The sequence below is a fragment of the Musca domestica genome, unplaced genomic scaffold, assembly GCF_030504385.1.
Source record: "Musca domestica strain aabys unplaced genomic scaffold, Musca_domestica.polishedcontigs.V.1.1 25, whole genome shotgun sequence".
NCBI lineage: Eukaryota > Metazoa > Arthropoda > Insecta > Diptera > Muscidae > Musca > Musca domestica.
In genome coordinates, this window is record NW_026712277.1 from 1,620,320 (window position 1) to 1,638,536 (window position 18,217).

General features: G+C 32.9%; 3 protein-coding genes across 4 annotated transcripts; 2 read left to right on the plus strand and 1 right to left on the minus strand.

Moving 5' to 3' along the window:
• Positions 1 to 430: 430 nt before the first annotated feature.
• LOC131802901 (larval cuticle protein 2-like) lies at positions 431 to 1,281 on the minus strand. Its single transcript, XM_059123659.1, has 2 exons — positions 1,123 to 1,281; positions 431 to 1,042 (listed from the first exon to the last, which is right to left on the minus strand). The coding sequence occupies exons 1-2, from the start codon at positions 1,132 to 1,134 to the stop codon at positions 521 to 523; spliced, it is 534 nt and encodes a 177-aa protein (XP_058979642.1). The 5' UTR covers positions 1,135 to 1,281; the 3' UTR covers positions 431 to 520.
• A 6,087-nt stretch (positions 1,282 to 7,368) lies between these two features.
• LOC131802915 (uncharacterized) lies at positions 7,369 to 16,433 on the plus strand. Of its 2 annotated transcripts, none has more exons than XM_059123689.1 (2): positions 7,369 to 7,493; positions 15,055 to 16,433. In XM_059123689.1, exon 2 carries the CDS (start codon positions 15,076 to 15,078, stop codon positions 15,940 to 15,942), a length of 867 nt encoding a protein of 288 aa, XP_058979672.1. In that variant the 5' UTR covers positions 7,369 to 7,493; positions 15,055 to 15,075; the 3' UTR covers positions 15,943 to 16,433. The 2 variants fall into 2 exon arrangements, with proteins under 2 accessions (XP_058979672.1, XP_058979671.1); XM_059123688.1 differs by lacking the exon at positions 7,369 to 7,493 and adding an exon at positions 7,526 to 7,803.
• Positions 10,160 to 16,433, plus strand: LOC131802914 (uncharacterized). Its single transcript, XM_059123687.1, has 2 exons — positions 10,160 to 13,429; positions 13,498 to 16,433. The coding sequence occupies exons 1-2, from the start codon at positions 11,492 to 11,494 to the stop codon at positions 13,555 to 13,557; spliced, it is 1,998 nt and encodes a 665-aa protein (XP_058979670.1). The 5' UTR covers positions 10,160 to 11,491; the 3' UTR covers positions 13,558 to 16,433.
• Positions 16,434 to 18,217: the final 1,784 nt, after the last annotated feature.

The following is an 18,217-nucleotide window of genomic DNA, read 5'->3' on the forward strand; positions in this document are numbered from 1 at the left end:
GGATTTTTAAAAAATATTTTTTTCAGGACCAAAACGAAACGTGGATTTTTTAAAAATATTTTTTCCAGGACCAAAACTAAACGTGGATATTTTAAAAAATGTTTGTTTTTTTCAGCACCAAAACTAAACGTGGATTTTTTAAAAATATTTTTTCCAGGACCAAAACTAAACGTGGATTTTTTAAAAATATTTTTTCAAACATCAATTTTTTGTGAAGAGAAGGTGTCTTACTTCAACAGAGAGATACACTTTTTCAGCCTCTCTGTAGGAAAATAGTGAAAAATACCTCTTTTATGTCTTCTTTGGAGAGAATTACATCTTAAAATTTTTCTATGAAAAGAAGTCCTTTGATGAATCTCCTTGAGATCCCCTTCGAGTAAATTTTCTTCTCGAAACAAAAAAATAAAACCCACATTTTCTTTTTCTCTTTTTTATTCCATACTACCACTTTATTTTCAGATTAAGCTATCCTTTTAGTACTCCCTGAAAGGACTCTTAACCCATGACATTCCCCTTTTATTTAGAAATGTCTGCCAAATTGTTTGTTGCTATTTCCCCGGTTGTTGCTGTTGCTGCGGCTAAAGGTATTGCTGCGATACGAAGCTGCGGCACTGTGTTCATGATCCACCTCCTTGGGAGGATGGGTACGAATGTATTCCAAAGCCTTCAAGATGGCCTCTGGAATGGGTGGTGGTGTTGGCAGCAAGGCACTGTTGGGTTGATAACCATTTTCATCGGCCACATATTGCACAGCGATGTGTTCACCTTCGGGCGATACCCAAGAGAAGTCACCCTTGTGATCGCCGTTTTCATCTCCGGAAGCGGCGGCATGGATATCATTGGTGGTGTCATAGGCATATTGGAAACCATGTTCATTGACATCGGCAGCAAAGTTTGTTGTCTCGGCATGGACTTCATCACCGCTGGCATGGTGGCCACCACTACTGGCCGGGGCATGGGAACCATAGGCAGCTTTGTAGGTATTTTTGCCGCCATATTTGGGTAGGGCCACAGCCGTGGCTATCAAGGCACAAAGGACAATCTGGGGAGAGAGAGGGGGAATTTTTTCAGGTAATCCAAGAGTTGCGGGTAAATCCTGAGCTTCTTCTACGAAATACTTACAAATTTGAACATATTTTGGCTGGAAATACTGTTGGGATTTAGCTTTGAATTCGAAAACTGATGATGCTGCCAAGAATTCACCAAGTTTTTATATGATTTTGTTTGCCAACGGCTTTGCCAATTTCTGAGATTGGTTTGACTATTTTATGGTATCATCTCCCATCCATACATCCGTCCATCCATCCAACCATCCGACCATTCAAGCATGCATTTCGTCATGTTGTGATCACCAAATTTAGATAATAATTTTAGTATTTTGACATTTCCAAATAAGAATATTGAAGGCAAGTGTCTCACTATGGGGACAGTGGGACTTAGTAAAAAATAAAAAAAAACTTCTCAAAAAAAAAAAAAAAAAAAACAAAAAAAAATAAATATTAAAAAAAAAAAATAAAAAAGAGACTAGAATTTAATCTATTTTCCCATTAAAATAAAAATATTAAATCAATTTCTAGAAGCCCTTCCTTTGTGGAGGGGTCCCACTGTTTCTGGGAATGCATGTTTTTTTGTTTTTTCCATTTCATGAAAGAAATTTCTTTCGGGAATGGTGGTGAGGATAATTTATTATTGCAATCTTTGGAGAAAAAAAAAGAATGCGATTAAATTTATTTGCGAATCAACCCACGCTGTATTGGCTTTGATGTTATGAAATATGCATTCTCTTTAACTCAAAAATAAATATCCATTTTTTTTATTTCAAAAATATTTGAAAAAAATAAAAATTTTAAAACTTGTTGAAATCTAATTGCCATTATCCAACTTTCATTTCCCCTGATTAATTCGGCCAACATTGTCCAATTAGTTCGCAAATTTATCACTCTATTTTGATTTACTATAATTTTTAAGCCATAATTATAGCAAGCATAAAAATCGAATTTGATACTTGTTTTTACTATAAATATAAAAAAATTTCAATAGTTTTATGAACAAAGAAAATATTGAACGTGTTGAGCGTATTTGGGCCTCAACGTGGAGGTAATTTTTAAGGAATTTTGAAAAACCAAAAAATGGGAATTTTTAAAAATATTGGATCGAAGAAATAGGGATTTTTAAAGGATATGTTCTCAAAGGAGTATCAATTTTTTTAAATTTTTTTTCCAAGGAAATTCGTCCTTATAAATTCATATTTTTTAAGGAATTTTGAAACCCAAAAAAATGGAAATTTTTTAAAAATATTTTTTCAAGGGTGTGTGAGTCCAAGAAATAATAAGGATTTTTAAAGGATATGTTCTCAAAGGAGTATCAATTTTTTTAATTTTTTTTCAAGGAAATTCGGCCTTATAAATTCATATTTTTAAGGAAAATTTTTTTTATATTCAGGAATATATTTTTAATTTTAAAAATATTTTTTCCAGCACCAAAACTAAACTTGGGTTTTTTAAAAATATTTTTCCAGGACCAAAACTAAACATGGATTTTTTTAAAATATTTTTTCCAGGACCACAACTAAACGTGGATTTTTTAGAAATATTTTTTTGGGGATCTACTTTACACGTGGATTTTTTTTAAATTTATTTAAAAGCACAAAAACAAAACGTAGATTTTTTTAATTATTTTTTCCAGGACCAATACTAAACGTGGATTTTTTTAAAATATTTTTTCCAGGACCAAAACTAAACGTGGATTTTCTAAAAATATTTCTTCCAGGACCAAGACTAAGGGTTGATTTTTAAAAAATATTTTTTCCTGGACGAAAACTAAACGTGGATTTTTTAAAAATATTTTTTCAAGAATCAAAACGAAACGTGGATTTTTTAAAAATATTTTTTCAGCACCAAAACTAAACGTGGATTTTTTAAAAATATTTTTCCAGGAAAAAAACTAAACGTGGATTTTTTAAAAATATTTTTTCAAGAATCAAAACTATACGTGGATTTTTTAAAAATATTTTTTCCATGACCAAAACTAAACGTGGATTTTTTAAAAATATTTTTTCCATGACCAAAACTAAACGTGGATTATTTTAAAAATATTTTTTCCACGACCAAAACTAAACGTGGATTTTTTAAAAATATTTTTTCCAGGAAACGTGGATTCTTAAAAATATTTTTTAATTTTAATTTTATTCCAGGTTCTGGAAATAAATTTTAATTGTTTTCCAGAACCAAAACTTAATATTTGTTTTCTTTAAATATTTCTTCGAGTTTTTTTTTCAAACGCTGACTCTAAAAGAACTTAAAAAGTCTTCAGTCTATGGATTCCCTTTAAAAATATCTTCTCTTAATATAAGACCTATTAGAGGCCTCTAGTTTATAGAAGACTTCTAGGAAGTGATTTTTTTTAGCATGGAAGACATCTAAAGCAATTCTATCTAAAAAAGACCCCTAAGGGGGACCTTTAAAATATCTTCAATCTACATAAAACCCTTAATATGCCTTCCATTTTTTGTAGAAGTTTTGAAATTTACGTTCCTCCATTTACCCCCTCTTTCACTGATTCTATCTGACTCTTACACTCCCTTGAATATTTAATTCAATTCTAACTTATAATTAGCTGCATATCTCTTCGCCTGACATTCGAAAAGTTCCGCTCTCCTCCCTCCTGCAACAAATTATTATGACAAGATTCTTAAGGAACTTGTTTATTAAATATACAAATATGATGTGACATACAAGTGTGTGTCTACTTTGTGTGCGTGTTCACTCACACATATGAGTGAGCATGAAATTTTCAAAATGTTGAATAAAGTTCTGTCATATTTACCAGGGTATAAAAGGAGTGAATTTCAACGAATAAACATGAGGAAATTTTTAGCAAACTAGTTAAGGAAAACGATGCTTTCCTTGGAAAATATGTCAATTAGTTTATTTAAACGATGTGATGGAAAATAATATGGCATTTTATATTAGGGTGGGGTGAAAAAATGGCACAAGAAGTGTTCTGGAGAAAATATCCTTGTAGAAATCGGCGCTAATGGATAGTCCTTTGAGAAAATATACTTGTAAAAATAGAAAGTATTACTTTTAAAATACACGTTTATTGAGCCGAATGTCCTATATATATATATATTTTTTTTTTTAAAATCTGCGCTCATTAAAATTTAAAAAAAAAAAAAAAATATATATATATATATATATATATATATATATATATATATATATATATATATATATATATATATATATATATATATATATATATATATATATATATATATATTTTAGTCTACGAACAAATCTGTAAAAGTCCTGGAAAATGTATTTTCATAAAAGTCCTTGAAAAATATGTATTTTTTTAAATTCACCTTTATTAAAGCCCATTGCCTAAAATTCCTGAAAAAAAATTTTAAGTCAATTTTTATGGGCCCTTTCACTAAAATTCCTGAAAAAACTGTCCTTGAAAAAATATATTTTTTTTACATTCACCTTTATAAAAGCCTATTCACTAAAATTCCTGAAAAAACTTTTTTTAAGTCCATGTTTATGAGCCTTTTCACTAAAATTCCTGAAAAAAAATGTTTAAGTCCATTTTGAATTTTTTTTTTTTTGAAAGTCCTGGAAAATAGATTTTTATTCACGTTGATTCTTAGAAAAACATCCATAATGAAAGAGCTTAAACTAAAAATCTAAAAAAAATATTTTTAAGACCCACTTTCACGAAAATCCTTGGAATATATATTTTTAAGATTCCATTGGGAATGAAAGTCCTTGAAAAGATATTTTATTGCCTTCCATAAAAATATATCAATTGGCTTATAAAATATAGCATAAGAAGAATACTGTAGGAAATATCCTTGTAGAAATCCACGCAGATATGGTTGAGGGTCCTTTGAGAAAAGATCCTTGCAAAAAAATCCTTTTGAAACAATTTTTTAAAAATTCAAGCTCATTTAATTCCTGAAAAAAATATTTCTTCCACGTCTATGAAAGTCCTAAAAAAAAATCATTTTTTAGGTCCACGTTTATGACAGTTCTTGAAAATATATATATATTTTAAATCCACGTTTATGAAAGGCCTTTAACCGAAAGTCCTTAAAAAATGTATTTTATGAAACTTTTTAAATATTTTTTTTGGAATCCATGTAAATGGAAATCCTTAAAAAAATGTTTTTTTTTTTAAACCAGCGTTTATGATAGTTCTTGAAAAAACTATTTTTTAAATAATCCAAGTTTATGAAAGGCCTTTAACCAAAAGTCCTTAAAAAAATATTTTGTTTAAATCCATTTTTATGAAAGTCTTTGAAAAAATATATTTTTTAAAATCCATTTTTATGAAAGTCCTTGGAAAATATTTTTTAAAGTCCTTGGAAAATATTTTTTAGGAATCCATGTTAACTAAAGTTCTAGAAAAAATGTGTTTTTTTTTAATCCACGTTTATGAAAGTCCTTGAAAAAATATTTTTTTTTAAATATACATGTTTACAAAGAGCCTTTAATCGAAAGTCCTTGAAAAAATTTATTTTTATAAAAATCTTTGGAGTTTTTTTTTTGTTTGGAATTCATGTAAGTGGAAGTCCTTGAAAAAAATGTTTTTTAAACCAGTGTTTATAAAAGTTTTTAAAAAACAATTTTTTTTCAAGGACTTTCATTTACATGGATTCCTAAAAAAAATATCTTTTTAAACTAATATAAAAATTAAAATATTTTTATGAAAGTCCAAGGACCTGAAAAAATATATTTTTTAAAATCCATTTTTATGAAAGTCATTGGAAATTATTTTTTAAACATCCATTTTTTTTAAAGTCCTTGGAAAATATTTTATAGGAATCCAAGTTAACTAAAGTCCCAGAAAAAATGTTTTTTTTTAATCCACGTTTATGAAAGTCCTTGAAATAATATTTTTTTTAAATATACACGTTTACAAAGAGCCTTTAACCGAAAGTCCTTGAAAAAATTTATTTTTATGAAAATCTTTGGAATTTTTTTAGGAATACATGTAAGTCCTTGAAAAAACCAGCGTTTATGAAAGTTCTTGTAAACATACATTTTTTTTAAATCCACGTTTATGAAAGGCCTTTAACGAAGGTCCTTGAAAAAATATTTTTTTTAATCCATTTTCATTATTCATAGTCTTAAAAAAATATTTTTTTTAAATCCATTTCATGAAAGTCCTTGGAAATTATTTTTTAGGAATCCATGTTAACTAAAGTTTTAGAAAAAAATTGTTTTTTTTTTAAATCCACGTTTATGAAATTCCTAGAAAAAATATTTAAAAAAAAAATACACGTTTATAAAGGGTCTTTAACCGAAGGCCTTAAAAAATATTTTTTTGAAAACCCTTTTTTATGGGAAATATTTTTTTTTTTTAAATATTTTTGAATTTATTCTTTTTTATATCACTCTCATAAAACTCTTGGAAAAATTTTTTTCCATGTCTATTAAAGTCCTATTTTTTTAAATCCACGTTCTTGAATTTTTTTTTAAATCCACGTTAATGACATTTCTTCTATTTTTTTTAATCCACCTTTATGAACTGCCTTAAACCGAAAGTCCTTTAAAAAGTGAAGTTTTACCATTTTCATGAAAATCCTTGGAAAATATTTTTATGAAATTTTTTTATGAAAGTGCTTGGAAAATATTTTTTAAGAAGCCATGTCCTTTTTCTTTTAAACACTCCACATATATGAAAAACTTTTTAACAATCAACATTTATGAAAATCGTTTTAATGAAAGTCCTCGATTTTTTTTTTAAATATACACATATATAAAGGGCCTCTAACAGAAAGTCCTTGAAAATATATTTTTTAAAAGCCAATTTTTATTGAAAATATTTTTTAAAAATATTTTGAAATTTATTTTTTTTATATCACTCTCATTAAACTCTCATTAAACTATTAAAGTCCTATATTTTAAATTGAATTTCTTGATTTTTTTAAATCAACGTTGTTTACGTCAAAACGTAAACCATTTTCACTTTCTTAAATTGTATCTTAAATATGAATAGCACCATTGTTAGTGTACTATCCATTCGAACTGTTATCGAAGTTAAGATAAATATGCTATGTTTTTCCTTTTCCCATTTCCATACTTTCTTTTATCGGCCTTCTCTAATGGCCATATTGGGAGTCTAATTTCCGCATTATCTTGGATTCTATTCTAATTCGACTCTTGAACCTTACAGTCCAAATCCAGTTCAATCCTAATAAAAAGAATTCTAAAAGAACTAAGTATAAAAGCTTTTTTCATTACTCTGGATTTGGGTTCCAACCGTTTTCTACGTTTCTGCCAGTTACAACGATCTAGATAAAAACTGGTCTTGGATATTGTTTGGGCTCCAGAGAGCAAGTTTGTCCACCATCACACTCACGGTAGCTGCTTCCAAAGCTTTACCAGGCAATTCAGCCGTTTGCCTGAACATTTTGGTCCACGTCGAACCGGATCGACAAGCTGCTCTCCGGAGATTTCAGCTGCAGAAGCTTTTGATACCTAGAGGTATGTTTCTTGTTAGTTTATTTCGTATCATCAGTACAAAAAAAGAAGTCGAAGATCGCATTTAATCTCGCACAAATTACAAAGTTCGGTTTTTTCACATCATCAAAATATACATAATTAAAACAAATACTACAATTTGAATATAAAACTATATTTGGAGACCTGGCTATCTTCCCAACTATCTTAGCTCAGAAGGTAATATCAATAAGGAGGAATACAATTGGCAATTGTGGAATTACCAAGAGGAATTATAAGAGGATTTCGGATTCCAGCATATGCTACCTGTCTTAAGCCAAGCAGAGGATTGTGCGTGAGTTAAAAAAATAATAATTTCTTAAAAAGATCCTTTTAAAAAATTTTCTAACTCAATGAATCTGTAAAAAGGAAATCTCACGTGAAAGTTCAAGGAAAAAATAGTGTGAAAAAAGATTCAAAATAAGTGAGGAAATTTGTTTGAACACAGAAAATTTTGCACTTTAATGTAACATATATAAGGCTGTTGAAATAAAAAAACGTGTTCTGTAGAACTATGTTAATAACAGAGGCATAACATTTATCTACAACAGCAGCACTGTTAGCTATTTGTTATCAGAACGTCTTTCTGTTGTATCAAATGCAGTTTATGTTTACATGGTAAATCTATTGGAAGATGTGTCTCAGTTCTCGGAGAACACGACTTTATTTATCATTCAGACACTCATAATACACATGTGAAGTGAGCAACCTCTATGCACGATCTCTTCCATACTGTTGTTCACTCGTCTTGCATTGTCCATTCCATTCTCTTTCCCAGCGCGCATGTCCACTGAGTACATGCTCTTATGTATGGATGTTGAGATCCAAGCTTGCCTTGTTCTCTTAAGTTATTTTTCAGCTTACCTTCGCCTTCTGTGGTCCGAGTGAGCATATGCTACTCTTGTGCATGTATGTGGTGATCAGAGCTTGCACACGTCTCTTAACTCAGTTTCAGCATCACTCTCTTCTTTTCTATTGTTCGAATGCGCATGTCCACTGAGAATGCGCTTCTCTCGTGCATGCTGAAACTAAAGCTCAACTCATCGTTCTCTTCCTCAGCCACATACATCCAATTGCTACCAATGTTTACATTCTCTGCTTTGAGTGCGCATGTCCAATGAGAATGCGCTAGTCAATTGTGGGTGAGATTACAACTCAATCGTGTTGTTGTATCATTGCCGTGTAACTACTACTGCAGAGTTTGAGTTCTCCACTCAATCAGTTGTTACATTTGTGTTCTTTTCTCTATTTATTTTTTACGTGTCATTCTCGCTGTTTGAGAGTCCGACACATACCAACGGAGGATTGATTGCTCAGAGCGGAGCATATCATTCCAAATTATTCCATTTATTCCAATTCTTCCAAATTCTTTCCACTTACATTGAGTTCAATGAACTCTTGAACGATCAGCTGCTTTTCTACTTTGGCAAAGTCGTGTTTTTGCTTGTGATGTATCTGAAGCACATTTCGAAGCAATTAGATAAAAATATTTATATCTGGATACCATCGCACAGTGGTACCAAATATCACTTTTCCACAATAATTAAAAAATTATACACTTGTCGTTATTTCCACTTTATATTGAAAATTAAATAAATTAATTGTAATAATTCAGAATTATTTAATTGAAGTTAAAAAAAATAATAATAATTAATCGATATTTGAGAAAAAGTTAATAATTAGTAAAAAATCAAGTACATTATTTAATTGAAATTTTAAACTCAAGAGACTAGTTAATTATTGGGAAAAAATTAATTGAAATGAAATATACTATTCTACTGATACTAAAATAAAGAAAAACTTCTACTTGAATTAAAAATAGTAATAATTAAAACTTTAACTCAAATTAAAGGAAATAATTAAGTAATTAAAAAAAATAAATACAATAAAATTACAAAAATATTCCACCAGTGGAATTTGAAATTAATAATAATACATAAAACAATCTCCTGTTCGTTTCAAGTTGGTTTTTCCTAAAATAGCATTCAATTGGTATCCGTACTTTATACCAGGACATTTTATGCTATTTTTGCATCATTTTCAAATTTGCGCATCATTTTCAAATTTGGAACATACGGTGAACTCAGCTTGTTGTTTCTTTCACCAGTCCTAGTTGCCTACTCCGATATAACCACTTATCTGAATAATCTTTATTCATTCATTTTCTTGCCTTTGATCCACCAAACTTCTTGCTTGTAGTCATGTCACTCGACAAATTCATTCGCCTAGCTGACAGCTTGGTAGAATTTGAAGCGGCACTTATTGCCAATGAGTTTCCTCTAACAACTCGTTGTTTGCTGGAAACCCACACTGAAGAGGTGAAATCCACATGGTCACATCTTAAACAAGCTTATGAGCAATGTCTGGCGGATTTGGAAAATGAAGAAGAAGATGAAGAGGTGTCTGATGATCGAGAAACCAATGAGGTAGCGACAGTAAAGGATAAATATAAAAAATCCTACTCCACTTACTGTCGTTGTATCTCAAAGCTCAATGAAGCTCTGGAACCTCTCTCTCCTTCCTCTTCTAGTCCAAGTTTACGGTCCAGTAACTCTTTTAACTTGCCTCCAATTGAGTTATCCACATTCCATGGGGACTACAAATCCTGGCCAAGCTTTCGTGACATGTTTACGGCCATTTGCATACGCAATTCCAAATTAAGCCCAGTAGAAAAATTGTTCTACCTAAGTCAGAAGACCAAAGGTGAAGCACACGACATTGTTAGGAAAAGTCCTTTGACGAATTCCGGATTCACCTTAGCGTGGAACAATCTATGTTCCAGGTTTGAGAACAAACGAGTGCTGGTTAATGGCCAACTAAAGAATTTATTTTCACTTGTCAATATTCATACAGAAACTGCAATATCCATCAAGAAGCTTCAAAGAGATATCAATTCTTGTATATCCACTCTAAAGCTTTATGATGTTGACGTTGAAAGCTGGAATCCGATTTTCGTGTTCATTTGTTCCAACTGTCTTCCAGATTCTACTTTAACTTTATGGGAACAAACACTCTCGGATAAAACCAGCATTCCAAAATGGTCTGAATTGGATATATTTCTTACCAACCGGTATAGAACATTGGAGGCTGTCTCTGAAACGAGAAGTTCTTCTGATTCCAAGTCCAAAGGGGATAAGTCCAGACCTTTAAATACAAAGAATCAGAAGGACAGGCTTCAGACATACCAAACCAACGTCAACAAAACTAAATGTCGATTGTGTTCCAATGAATTCCACATAATAAGGAAATGTCCTCGGTTCCTAGCATTTAATTACGCACAGAGATTGGCGGAAATAAAGGCCAGCAATCTCTGTCTAAATTGTTTTTCCAGCTCCCATGCTGTCAAAAATTGTAAAAGCAAAAATTCTTGCTTCAAATGTCAAAAACGACATAATACTCTCCTCCATAAGGATGCTGAGCAACAAAATATACCCATTAGTACTTCTCCTTCAGCTTCCAATACACCACTTCAAACGCCTAGGACATTTGCATTCCAAGCTTCTCCAAATTCCTCCATACAGTCCACTAACTCTTCAACCGATGTTATTCAAAATTGTTTCGCGGTTAATTCAAACGGCGTTTTGCTTGGTACCGCTGTAGTAAAAGTTATTCATGCAGGTGTTGGTTATATAGCGAGGGCCCTCATAGATTCAGGTTCAGAAGGTACCTTTATATCTCAAAACCTTGCCAATGCCCTCAGGTTACCTTCCAAACCTACATCCGCTATCATATCAGGCCTTAATAACACGGTTTCAGCTGCTGTTCAAAAAGAATGTCGCTTTATCCTGGGCTCCTATGCGGATAAAGCTTTCGAGATCGATGTTTCAGCCTTAATTGTGCCTCATCTTTCTAATAACCTTCCAACCTGCACAATAGGGTCTGATATTCTCTATTCGCTACCAAAGTTAGACTTAGCTGACCCGTATTTTTACCGAAGCTCCAAGATTGATATCCTAATTGGCGCAGATTTACTTCCTTCTGTCATGTTATCTGGGTGCCAGCGAGCGATTTGCGGATCCTTATTCGCCCAGGAGACCGTATTCGGATGGATCCTCACTGGCCCCATTCCAACCAAAGCTCCAAAGTCCTTCTCTACATGTGTATCGTACTTCTGCGAAATTGCTTTAGAAAAAAGTCTTCTGAAATTTTGGGAGGTGGAGAATATTCCACAACAGCGTGTAATGTCCAAAGCAGATAGACAATGTGAAGAAATTTATCAGAGAACGACAACTAGAGATGGGAATGGAAGGTATACTGTTTCGCTTCCGTTTAAAGACGAATATTCCGATTCACTAACCTTAGGTCAGTCGAGAAAAGGTGCGATGGCCCAATATATTCGGAATGAAAGTCGTCTGCTAAAAAATCCAGAATTGAAAAGAGAATATGATCTTAATATTGAAGAGTACGTCAAACTAGGACATATGATTCCTGTTCTACCTCCTACAATCTCAGAATTTCCCGATCATTACTATTTGCCGCATCATGCTGTTGTGAAGCCAGATAGTTCTACCACTAAAGTCCGTGTGGTTTTCAATGCTTCTTACGCAACATCGAATGGTACAAGTCTAAATGACGTTTTGTACACTGGTCCAGCCTTACAGAACGACTTGACTATTCTCATCCTTAAGTGGCGTTTTTATCGCTATGTTTTCAGTGGTGATATAGAGAAAATGTATCGCCAAATCCTTGTGTCTCCTTCTCACACCCACTTTCAGAGAATCCTGTTCCGCCAGAATCCAACTGAACCAATAAAGGATTACGAGTTGAAAACTGTAACCTTTGGTGTTAACTGTGCACCGTATCTTGCGATACGTACGATGATTCAACTAGCCAATGACGTCCATGATTCATATCCATTAGCTAGTCATGTTTTGAAGAATTGCATGTATGTGGATGATGCCCTTGCAGGGGCACATGACATACACACAGCAATTTCAACCGTACGTGAATTAATCCTATCTCTGAAGTCCGCAGGATTCAACATGCGAAAATGGACCTCCAATTCAACAACAATTCTCTCGGACTTGTCACCCGATGATCTTCTTAATGATGGCTTTTTAGACTTTAACGCACATTGTGCAGCTAAAATGTTAGGCATTCGTTGGAATGCGTATTCTGATCAGTTTTATTTCTCCTCCATTGCATTTTCTCCCCATACTTATACCAAACGAGAGGTTCTTTCCCAAATATCAAAACTATTTGATCCTGCTGGCTGGATTTCGCCGGTCATTGTATTAGCCAAGATAATTATGCAAAAAATATGGCTAGATAAAGTGGGTTGGGATGAAGAGATATCACCAGAATCAATTGACTTATGGAAAGCATTTCAGTCTTCATTTTCTTCCATCAATGAGATTCGTGTTCCACGTTGGTTTAACTTTGTCCCAGACCATGAAATTGAATTCCACGGGTTTTCGGATGCATCAGAAAGGGCTTATGCCGCAGTACTATACATTCGAATTGTTTCTCCAACTACTGTGTACACCCACTTAGTGGCTTCCAAAACGAAAGTAGCACCGATTAAGTCCCTATCTATTCCTAGACTGGAATTATGTGCAGCTACTCTCCTTGCTGAGCTAATTGACAATTTAGTGCCTCAATTCGACGTTCACCGTCACTCATTACATTGCTGGACGGACTCCACCATTGTGATTTCATGGTTAGCAAAACAACCATGTCATTGGAATACTTTTGTAGCAAATCGAATTTCTAAAATCATCCAAACTGTCGATCCACCAAAATGGCACCACGTCAGTTCAGAGGACAACCCCGCCGATCTCGCGAGTAGAGGTGTCTATCCACAGGATCTAATCCAAAATGATCTTTGGTGGAGAGGTCCTGCATGGTTATCTGAATTTGACACTCCTTGGGAAAATTACTCTAATCAAGATGTCCAACCAACTGAATTAGAGAAGAAGTCGGTAAAGACACATTTTGCATATTTCGAAAACTTCCACGATTACTTAACGAATTTTTCTTCCTACCCAAGAGCTCTAAGGATTATGGCGTATGTATATCGTTTTATAAATGGTACTCATCCACGATATAAGACCAATAATAGACGTTATGGTAACGTCATAGAAGCTCAAGAAATCATCCATGTTCGCTCAAAGCTGATATCCATATACCAAAGGCTATTTTACCCAAATGAGTACATGGCGCTGAGTATCCAAAGACCGATTCCTTCTTCTAGTAAACTATTGAGTTTGAATCCCTTCTTAGATTCCGAAGGTCTAATGCGAATTTGCGGTCGACTTGAAGTATGTCCAGAGTTATCCTACAACGAGAGACATCCTATAATTGTTCCATACAACTGTCAATATTCCAAACTATTAGTCCAATATATCCATTTGATAAGTCTACACGGGGGCAATCAACTTGTCCTCCGATTGGTCCGTACACAATACTGGATACCAAAGGTTCAAAATCTTATAAAATCCATTATACGAAATTGCAAGATCTGTGTCATATATAAGAAAAGATGCCAAAAGCAGTTGATGGCTGCATTGCCTCCAGAAAGATGTGAAATATCCCGACCATTCACACATACCGGTTTGGATTTTGCAGGACCTTTTGATATCAAGAGCTATACTGGAAGATATTGTCGGATTACCAAAGGATATGTGTGTGTGTTTGTCTGTTTTTCCACAAAGGCAATTCACCTTGAAGCAACATCCGACTTATCCACATCCAATTTTCTGGCAGCTTTTAACCGTTTTGTTTCCCGTCGTGGGTGTCCACTCCATTTGCACTCTGATAACGGAACTACGTTTGTCGGAGCTTCCAAGAGGATCGCAAAGGATTTTATCGATACCTCGAATCAAGCTCTAATGTCCAATTACGCCCACCAAAATTTGACATGGCATTTCATACCTCCCGGAGCTCCTCATATGGGTGGACTCTGGGAAGCCGGCGTAAAAAGTTTCAAACAACATTTCCGCAAAATTGCTGGCAATACAAAATACACATACGAAGAATTTCAAACCTTGCTGACTAAAATTGAGGCGTGTCTAAACTCTAGACCAATATCCCCATCTTCTCAAAGCCCATCAGATTTCACCGCATTGACTCCTGGACACTTTTTAATCGGTTCTCCTATACTATCTCTCTTAGAACCAGAAATTTCCCAGTCATCCATTTCTATTCAAAATCGCTGGCAACGAATCCGATCAATGTATCAACATTTTTGTAGCAGGTGGAAGACTGAATATCTGAAGGAACTTCATAAAAGGACTAAATGGAAAAGTCCAGAACGCGATGTCGAAGAAAATATGCTGGTGGTTATTCAGGAAGAAAATCTCCCTCCGACCTGTTGGCGTTTGGGCAGAGTGGTTCGTGTCTATCATGGCAATGATCAGAAAGTGCGCGTTGCTGACATTCTCACTCAGAAGGGAAGAATCACCCGGCCAATTACAAAATTGGTCATCTTACCAGATAACCAGTCTTAGACTTTATCCTCATACAAAGCCTAAGACAAATCATTTTTTCCATTTTCTATTTCACTTCCATTCCATTTTTCTTTTTGTAATTCGTTCCTTTATTTCAGTTCTCTATTTACAATATTACTATGAAGGGTCCTTCGTCTTCTCGTTATTCGGAATTTGCCTGCAGGTTGTGCCGCAAAAAACATCCTCTGAAATCGTGCTGGAAATTTCGTGCCATGAACTCCGCCGAAAGGTTAAATGCGGTCAAGAAATATGGGTACTGTATGAACTGCCTGGCGCATACCCATTCACAGGGCACCTGTTTTACCACCACAGGATGTGGATATTGCCACAAAAAGCACCACTCCTTGTTACATCAACACCCAAGGTTACAAAAGGCAAAATCATCCTCGACAAAAAAGACCAATAAGACGGTTACCCCTCTTGATATCACCACCCCCAAGGACTCTTCAGCCACTACCGGCTCAATACCGAGGTCAACATCGACATCCAGTATTACCTCTTTGTCGGCACTTCTTAGGCAGAATGCCACCCCTCTTCTTCCTACTGCAGTCGTCAAAATCAACGGAGCAAATGGCACACAGTTGGCAAGGTGTTTATTGGATTCCGCGGCCCCCATGAGCTGCATTTCAAAACGCTTCGTAGATAAGCTGGGGTTGTCTACGCTCGAGTTGGAAGATGAAGTTATGTGCCCCGTCACCTTGACATCCTGCGTCGATTCCAAGACAAAAATAGAGGCTATATTGCGAATGAGGAACAGGATTGGAATTACAACTCCTAAGCAATCGCTGCCCGAGTCTTCAAAACTCAGTTTCAAAAACTTCGTCCTAGCAGATAGCAAATTCTACAAGGCAGCTTCTGTTGATATCGTCATTGGGGTTGACATATATTCCAAAATTATAGTCGACGGCATCTTTATTCGCCATGGACTTCCTACAGCTCAAAATACCCTTTTCGGATTAGTGCTATATGGAACATTTTCAAATTAATACAAATAATTGTACTCTCTTCCACCACTTTTATTCTGAATTTACGATACCTTTTTTTTTAAATACTAATATGCCAATTGAAATCACTTGAAAAGACATATTGTATTATGATATAATAAGTTATGCATTAAGTCATTTAGTCATATGAATTTAGTCCTAAATGAATTGATTATATAATTGTCATGTCCCCTTGCCATGGGGGGCGGAATGTTTACGTCAAAACGTAAACCATTTTCACTTTCTTAAATTGTATCTTAAATATGAATAGCACCATTGTTAGTGTACTATCCATTCGAACTGTTATCGAAGTTAAGATAAATATGCTATGTTTTTCCTTTTCCCATTTCCATACTTTCTTTTATCGGCCTTCTCTAATGGCCATATTGGGAGTCTAATTTCCGCATTATCTTGGATTCTATTCTAATTCGACTCTTGAACCTTACAGTCCAAATCCAGTTCAATCCTAATAAAAAGAATTCTAAAAGAACTAAGTATAAAAGCTTTTTTCATTACTCTGGATTTGGGTTCCAACCGTTTTCTACGTTTCTGCCAGTTACAACGATCTAGATAAAAACTGGTCTTGGATATTGTTTGGGCTCCAGAGAGCAAGTTTGTCCACCATCACACTCACGGTAGCTGCTTCCAAAGCTTTACCAGGCAATTCAGCCGTTTGCCTGAACAAACGTTTATTGTAATTTTTGATTTTTTTAAATCCATGTTTATTGAAGTTTTTGATTTTTTTTTAATCCACGTTTATTGAAGTTCTTGATTTTTTTTTATAAATCAACGTTTATTGAAATTTTTGATTATTTTTTAAATCCACGTTTATTGAAATTTTTGTTTTTTTTTTAATCTACGTTTATTGAAATTTTTGATTTTTTTTAAATCTACGTTAATTGAAATTTTTGATTTTTTTTTAAATCCACGTTTATTGAAGTTCTTGATTTTTTTTTTAAATCAACGTTTATGAAAGTCCTTAAAAAATGAAATTTTACCATTTTCAAGAAAATCCTTGGAAAATATTTTTTATGAAAGTCCTTGGAAAATATTTTTTATAAAAATGCACGTTTACAAAGACCCTTTAACCGAAGGTCCTTGAAAAAATATTTTTTAAAAGCCCATTTTTATGGAAAATATTTTTTTTTAAATATTTTGGATTTTTTTTATATCACTTTTGTTGAACTCTTGGAAAAAATATTTTTTCCACATTTATTAAAGTCCTATTTTTTAAATCCACGTTCTTGATTTTTTTTTTAATTCACGTTTTTGATTTTTTTTTAATTCACGTTTATGAAAGTTCTTGAATTATTTTGTTAAATCCACGTTTATGAAAGCTCTTGAATTTTTTTAACCCAAATTCCTTGAAAAAATATTTTTTAAAAGCCAATTTTTATTGAAAATATTTTTTAAAAATATTTTGGAACTTATTTTTTTATATCACTCTCATTAAGCTCTTGGAAAAAATATTTTTTTCACGTCTATTAAAGTCCTATTTTTTTAAATCCACGTTCTTGATTTTTTTTTTTTAAATCCACGTTAATAAAAGTTCTTGATTTTTTTTAAATTCACGTTTTTGATTTTTTTAAATCCACGTTTATGAAAGTTCTTGATTTTTTTTTAAATCCACATTTATGAAAGCCCCTGAGTTTTTTTTTTTTAATTTTTTATATCACTATCATAAAACTCTCGGAAAAAATATTTTTTCCACGTTTATTAAAGTCGTTTTTTAAATCCACGTTCTTGAATTTTTTTTTTAATTCCACGTTTATGATTTTTTTAATTCCACGTTCTTGTATTTTTTGAAAATTCCACGTTCTTGAATTTTTTTTTAAATCCACGTTCATGAAAGTTTTTGAAATTTTTTTTTAAATCCACGTTAATGAAATTTCTTGAATTTTTTTTTAAATCCACGTTTATGAAATTTCTTGAATTTTTTTAAATCCACGTTTATGAAAGCTCTTGATTTTTTTTAATTCCACGTTTATGAAAGTTCTTGCATTTTTTTAGATCCACGTTTATGTACGCCTTTAACCGAAAGTCCTTGAAAAAATGAAATTTTACCATTTTCATGAAAATCCTTGGAAAATATTTTTTATGGAAATCCTTGGAAAATATTTTTTCGGAAGCCATGTCCTTTTTTTTTTTAAAAAATCGACATATATGAAAAACTTTTTTAACAATCCACATTTATGAAATTCCTTTTACTAAAAGTCCTTGAAAAATATTTTTTAAAAAGCCATGTTTATGTAAGTCCTTAAAAAATATATTTTTGATC

Bases quoted from the DNA above. Each gene is read 5' to 3' on its own strand.
- LOC131802914 (XM_059123687.1), top strand. From the start codon at position 11,492: ATGTTATCTGGGTGCCAGCGAGCGATTTGCGGATCCTTATTCGCCCAG. The intron at 13,430-13,497 runs GTAAAGACACAT...TTCCTACCCAAG, and splicing joins CTGAATTAGAGAAGAAGTCG to AGCTCTAAGGATTATGGCGT.
- LOC131802915 (XM_059123689.1), top strand. From the start codon at position 15,076: ATGAAGGGTCCTTCGTCTTCTCGTTATTCGGAATTTGCCTGCAGGTTG.